Below are 7,181 nucleotides of genomic sequence, written 5' to 3' on the forward strand. Positions count from 1 at the left end.
TGAAACGCGTGGGGTACGGGGGCAGGGGCAGCGCTCCTGCCAAACACAGCCACAGTGCTGCAGTGTGATACGGTACAACGCTATGCTCGAGAAATATATGGTACCTATTTATTTATGGGCAAAAGAGCTTGCACGCTTTTGAGCTTTCCAGGTATCTGAACCTGAACTGAAATTTTCCCGAGGTGTTAGACTTATTGAAAATGAGTTTTATCATACAGACCTAAGTTCAGGGCCTAAGTTTCCTTCTTTTTTTCTTTTTTATGATTCTCCATGCACAACCAATAAGTTTTGCAGTGCGGCATTTTTTTCAAGTTGTCTATCATCCCTTCCGCATCAGAACTAAACAAAGTCCCTTTGCACGCTTTTCTCTAGCGGTACACGTGCACGGTACCAGCCACAGGACGGCCACGTTGGAGTTTCTACTCTGGTTACAGAAGCAGCTTCTCACCTAAACCCTTCAAACCCCAGCCTGACACCTAACGAATCCCAGACACCTCCCTAGCTGGGATGGGCTGGGAAGGACCCTACCTGAGGTCCAAAGGTTCCTCACCCTCTTGGAAAGCACCAGGTTGGCCACCAGCACCCGGGCAGCTCTCGCGGCCAGCAAGCACACAGAGGACGTCTGGCCGTGGGGAACCATGGTGGAGCTTTCAGAAGCGTTTAGCAGCTCTCAGGTCACAGGATTAGCAATACGCAGAGCACCTTTGACAAGGGACACATTTTCTACCATGTTGGAAGCTCAATCTAATTAGAGGATAAAATCTTTCTCTTTGCATTTTACTGCAGTGCTTCAAGATGCAGATGTGCAAAACAGTTCACCAAAGACTTGTTCGCAGAAAATTATACAAATAAGCACAGACCACTAACATACTTTCTTTGTTCCAGCAGCATTACTTCTGTAAGTTAGAATTTTCTTCACCTTCTAAATTGAATTTATAAAGCTTTTGTGAAGTGTCTGAAGAGTTTCCATTGGCTAAAACAAATGGATTATAGATGTAGAGATGATCATGACAGAGTGATTACAAATGTCTCCAGAACTAATACTATTTATTTTCAGGGATACTTTACCAAGTAAAGAAGGTAGGACGAGGCTAGTATGTGTGCACGTATGTATTCAGTGGAGTACATAAAATCTATTTTATCAATATAAAGAACACGTCAGATGTTAGTTCTAAAGAAGTGACATAATCTCTATGTATGTAAATATCTTTTTTTGTAAAAAGATTGGCATTTTGAGTAAAAATGGAACAGGGCAGAGGGGATTTACCAGGTTGAGATGGGAGAACTCTGTTCACTTCTCCAGTTCATTGACCTCTGCGTCAGTAAATACGCTTATTCAACAGAGTTTGAGAGGCTCAGCACTGAAACAGCTGGATGAAATCCTGTGACTGGTATTACACAAGAGATACACAAAAGAATGGAATACAGAATTCTAGTGACACTTTCTGACCTTAAAAATCTTAGAGTCAATGGAGTAACTGTAAAAAAAGTAGTTTCACACATCTTTGAAACGCTGAGTCCAGGAACCTTGAAAGGATTAAGTCCATGTATTCCCTTTTTCAGCTTATTTCCTTTTTCCCATTATTCAGATGTTAAAGACATTCATATATATATATATATATATGAGATAGTCTAGAATTTGATGTAATTATATCTCTGCCTAATTCACTGATGTTAATACAATGAAAAATTTAAAAACATTGTAAATTACACTCATTAAAATGATAAATCAGAGGCCGTTTATTATGAAAAAGGGAAAAGTGTATGACGCTTTTGGCATTAATTGGGAAAAACTTCTTTTCCATAGTTACGCCTGAGTTACACGTATGAAATGTTGGTGTTGGCACATATTGGTGCTGAAGCGAGACAGTTTCACAGCTCAGCTCCTAGTACAATGGACTGAGTTTCTCTTGGCCTAAACCAGGTCAACAAAGATACTCCAGTGGCTTTCAGAGCTACAAGGGGATGACATGGGCTTATGAAGTGGAAGGCATATCGTACATGGAGTGGCCCAAGCTGCTTTCTGCAGAGTCACAAAGGAAAATCTAGGACTATGAAGTAACTACCGAAAAATGAACAAGAACATTATTTGCATAAATTATTCTTCTTCAAAAGAACCGTTTGCCTCACACAAGAAGTATGGGTGGGCTCGATGATGAAAGGGAAAAGACTGCAAAATAGAAAGAGCTGAGAATTACAGCCAGAGCAGCAATAAAATATGTATCACTTGGGGATGACTGGGCTATTTTATGCTGAGGCTGAAAGTGTGGAGCTTTCTCAAAAGGCTGTACAAGAGGAAAGGAATTCCACTCATACGGTTAAGCAGATGCCAAGAAAGAGAACCTTAAATCTAGTGGAACCTGAACAGAGACTAATACAGCTTGACAGAAAACATCTAAGTGATTAGAGAACTAACCAAGTGCTCTTTACAGACACAATGATCTTTAGTAGGAAGACCAAAGACTTTCATATAGCACTTCTTTTCTACTACTAGTTGATTGGAACTATGCAAATAGAGGAAAATGTAAACTTCATTTATGTGTAGACCTCAAGTCATGAATAAATAAATTCGATCAATCCTAGTACAGCTAGTGGAAATAAAATAAGCTTTCTGACTTTAAGGTTACCAATTTCTTAATTTTTTTTTTTTAAATAGAAAGCAAGCTGCAGGTAACAATTTTACTAGTACTACGTTTCAGTATATATTTAAACTATTTTCCAGAACTGGGGTACAGCCTAAGTTGGATTTTGGGTAATTAGTTGTGTATTGAGGGAGTAGCTGCAAAATTTGATCCAGATTGGTACTGTTAGGTGCTGCCAGGAGATCTCAGATCTGGAGTTCTGCCATTTTGCTAATAACAGCTAATTACCAAGAACTATACTCTGCTTTCACTGCTGATAAGCAACACACACGTACTGGTTCAAAAATTTCATGACAAATAACATAGTTTCTAGAACAGGAGAAGTACTGGTGGAGTGAAGGGGAAACAGTCCCCCAGAATATTTCAGCATTTTCCACGTTCCTTCTGAATTTGCTTCCCATATACGTTTACTACCTAAGGATTGCACAAGTTTGAGCTTAAAGCTCTTGGTACCTTACAGAACTGTGCCCTCCTGTGTTTTCCTAATTCTTTTACAGGTGCTGTATGACAGAGGCAACTGTTCAACACAACATGAAGTCTGTTTTTCTGGACCACCTTCTTCCTATTTACTCCCACGTATGTGCTACTGTAGATGTAGTTAAAAGAAAAGGAGGACAGGAGTAATAGTGCTTTTGGTTTTCCTAATATTTAATTATATTTCTAAATTGGATGAAAAGCAGGGAAATGATTAAAGATTTTTTTTCTTTCCAAATATTTTCCTTCCAGTTTTAGGACCAGATCTTCTCAAAGGCATGCCACAGGCAAAAAATATAAAGAGAAGTTGGATGTTTTTGCCTGAGTACAGACTGTGCAGGTAGTTTACAGAGGATTACAAGTTAACCAAAATTTGAGCTTTGTAATGTTCTGGAAAGTTATGGGTATCTGAATTGGCCTCACTGGGAGCAATTCTTGCTTATGCAGGATTAAGCATCAATTAATTCCATGACAGCGGGAAGTACTGCATTTAGCAGGCAAATGGCATAGAGTATATATGCATAATATATGAAGACAGTGGAAATTCCACATCTCATTTTGCATGTGAGCAGTTTAACTGAAATCTTCAGTACAAATGTAAAAGAAAAAAGAAAAGTCACAAGCAATGCCTGTTAGATCTGATCTCCCACCTACCAGGCGAAGGGAGACACTGGGCAAACACTGTGTAAAACAGCCCCATGACCGGTCCTTGACAAGCCCAAGAAAGCCATCAGCTCTCCACAGCTCTGCTGAAGAGATCCGCTGCTCTGTGAAAAGCTATCGAGTTTCAGAAGCAAAGATCAAACAGCCCAAAGACAAGCTTCATAAAATCACGTCAACCACGTTAGCAGCCCTTGATTTATCTGAATGGGGAAAGCTCTGTAAAATGAAGATATACTGTACATTAACGCATAACGACAGTCAGGTCTGATATATGCATGACAGCTGTTTGAATAGCTATCTTTTTGTCTGGATAGATAATTATAGCTTAATGGTGAGCCAATTATTCACGAAGACACCAGGAGACTCACATTAACAACTAGTTTGCTACCAAGTTTTCAAGTGAAAGATGCATTTCAACTGTTTGTCTACAAATACTCAGCAATTATACAGATATGAAGACATTCAATAACACTCAGTAGTCATGGCAACCTGCTTTCGCTTTATTTGAAGTGGAAATTCAAAGAGCTATGACTGGAGTAAAGAATGCCATTTTTTATTCTTTATTGATTTAGTAACAAGATTTTAAACTTTTGTCCTATGTTGTGAACATGTCATTATGAATAGTATAGCCCGGCTGTACTGTTGCCGACTTTTCTGTTTTCAATTCTCTTTCTATTTATATGCCATTTACGTTTTTCCTCACTGTCTCAGTTTTACTTCAGCTCTGATGGAAGCGAACTAATGAACTGGGCCCTTCCAACTGTCAGCCCTTAACTTTCCCTCCACGTACCCACGCTTTCTTTCCTTTTTCTTCATCCACGTGCAATGAATCGCATCAAACTTTGAGATGTAAAGAACATAGCAACGGACAGCTCTGTACTGTCCATTTGAAATTATGTTCTTGTTTTCAGCTATAACAAAATGCAGCTAATTTCTAGCTGCTTTATATTGCTTTTTATTTCAAAGTCACAGAGACAATGGGGACACAGCTTCTTGGTGCAGATGATGTCTCCTTGCATCAGGGAATGTCGGCAGCCGAGGCAGCGGTAAATGGGTACCACATCAGCGAGACCAGGAAGACGGGTAAGGTGCCAGCTCCCATGATCTTACATGCTAGCCCACTACAGAAACTGTTTTAAACGTACAGGTTGGCGTACCAAACTCCAGAAAAAAATGTGTGTTAATCCACAAGGCAGATGCTTGATTTTAACCTTTCATGTACCCATTTTATACCCTAACATTTTGTCTACATACTCGGGAATAGGAACTCAACCTTTGGGGATAGAGAGATATGCACGCATGAATCTGACAGCAGTCATTAGAGATATAACAACAGGGGTTTGCGAAAAACACAGCTTGCTTTAAGTTTGGCTGGAACAAACACTGGTTCAGAATTATTCTGAGCCCCGAGAATCCTTGGTCCACATAGTATGGGTATTTTCAGGCTTGAAACCACTCATCTCAGCTAAACCTGGTCGTACTTATTTTGCTTTCTTTCTATAAAGCAAAAAACTGCCTAGATAAAATCTGAGGGCTTTCTTTTGTCTTGCTCTGAAGGATCAGTGGTGGGCCGCAGCTGCTGAAGAGGGGCTACTGTGGACTAGTGATGGAGGTGGCACAGAGAACACGCATTCACAGAGTGCCTGTTGTGCTTTCCTCACTTACCAGCTTTGGGGCTGGGAATGACTTTTTTTCTCTGTGTCAGATCTGCAGAGCTTGCAGGATGGCTGTGCCTTTCTCTTTAGGAGAGGTGAGGCTTTCTTGCTGGCATCATCCAGGTACCTCCCACTACCAGAAGGTACCTGGATTCCCAGCTTTCTCCTGCCCTCTGCCCACCATGCACTGTTCATATCCTGAACTTAAGAGTAGTCAAAGTAGAGTCACCTTTTGTACCCCTACATTCCCTGAAACTATCAAGCTACAAAGGTGGATATAGGCCAGTAGTGACTTCTTTGCATACAAGAAGAATTGAAACAACTATGACGTAGTTGCGTAAACTTGCAAGGCAATAAGCCAGATAGTAATGCTAAGACCATTTCCAGGCAATGTTCCATTCCCCGTGGAGGTTTCTATTGATCAGTAGTTATTTTTGCTTACAATCAGCCATAGGCTTGAGAAACTCCCACCTCTCTTTAACAGAGCATCATCATAAAGTGCATCAAAACTAGAGAGGACCTTTGATTACAGCGTACATCCACCTGTTATTTTATTTCCTCTACCTGCCTTCTGTTTGTTTTTTAATATTTCCTTTTTCCATCGCTTAGAATCAATAACAGCTCTGCCACAAACACCTGATTTTTGATACTTAGAGCAGTCAGAAGCTGCAGGAGTTGCCACAGGTTAGGGAGCGCCAGTCCCGCACCATCCCACTGAAGTCCGTGGTACCCCGGGCACAGCGGGACCTCCACCGGTGGACACGACTGTGGACGAGGGTTTAGAGAACCGGGTTTTCAGCTGACTTTGTGCTGAAATAACACTTTAAATGACTCTGACTTCTGACATGCTCGGAGCAGCCTGGGAGTCTGCACACTGTGAGCAGAGGCAAAGGCAGAGTTTATTTTGTAGGGAGCTCCACACCTGACCAACGTTTGCATCCACAGGTTCCTTTTTGCTGTTGTGTTCTATTACAGGAATGATATTGTCTGTGTGAAACAAATATGTCTTCGGCTTTAACCACCGCTAAATGTAGATCTTTATGAATGCAGGTTACTATAGTTACACTGGCATTGTGGGTAATTCTTTCATTATAACTGCTGCATGTTTGTATATAAACAGCTGAGCTGCATTTTTTTACTTTAATCTAAGAAGCCACAGGAAATGCTTTGATTTAAAAATTGCTGATCAAGCCTGCAACATTAAAAATGTGAGATTGGGGTGAAATCAGCATAATTCACTGCATTATTATTTTAAAACTTAAGGAAAAATGTGCTTCAGAAAGCTGAAAAAATGCTAGGGTGATATACATGAGTGGGTCCACAATCCATTATGATTAAACATGTGCTTAACCATTTCAGAGATTCAGATTTTAATGCCAAATGATAGGCTTCTGTTAAGCAGACCATGAATATAAAGGCTTGCTGTATACCAGTGCTTCTATGATACATCCAGATCTATTAAAAAGGAAATCTTCTTGCTCAAATCCAACTGTTCAGGGTTTTGGGGGTTTTTGTTTGCTTTTATGGGGTGACCAATCACCTCAATAAAATGCTTCCTATTTCAATCCGCTTAAAAAAGTGTCAATAGCACATTAGTAATTTAATATTAATTTGTTAAGAAGAAAAGCCCAAGATAACAACCTGAATTTCTTGCAAATGTCTTAGGAACATCTCTGCTTTCTCTGACCTGCAGCCATAACCACAAAGCTGGGGTCGAACAGCCTTGAGCTTCCAGGAAAACATTGCA

The 7,181-nt window shown here is 40.3% G+C and overlaps 1 protein-coding gene across 1 annotated transcript in view; it reads right to left on the reverse strand.

Annotated features, from left to right (window-relative positions):
• FAM19A1 (family with sequence similarity 19 (chemokine (C-C motif)-like), member A1) overlaps positions 1 to 640 on the reverse strand; it is a 78,174-nt gene extending 77,534 nt beyond the window's left edge. Inside the window, exon 1 of the mRNA XM_010286678.1 lies at positions 529 to 640. Within this exon, the coding sequence (XP_010284980.1) occupies positions 529 to 640 (112 nt within the window). The remainder of the gene's footprint in view (positions 1 to 528) is intronic.
• Between the last annotated feature and the right edge of the window lie 6,541 nt (positions 641 to 7,181).

The sequence above is a fragment of the Phaethon lepturus genome, unplaced genomic scaffold (assembly GCF_000687285.1).
Source record: "Phaethon lepturus isolate BGI_N335 unplaced genomic scaffold, ASM68728v1 scaffold1855, whole genome shotgun sequence".
NCBI lineage: Eukaryota > Metazoa > Chordata > Aves > Phaethontiformes > Phaethontidae > Phaethon > Phaethon lepturus.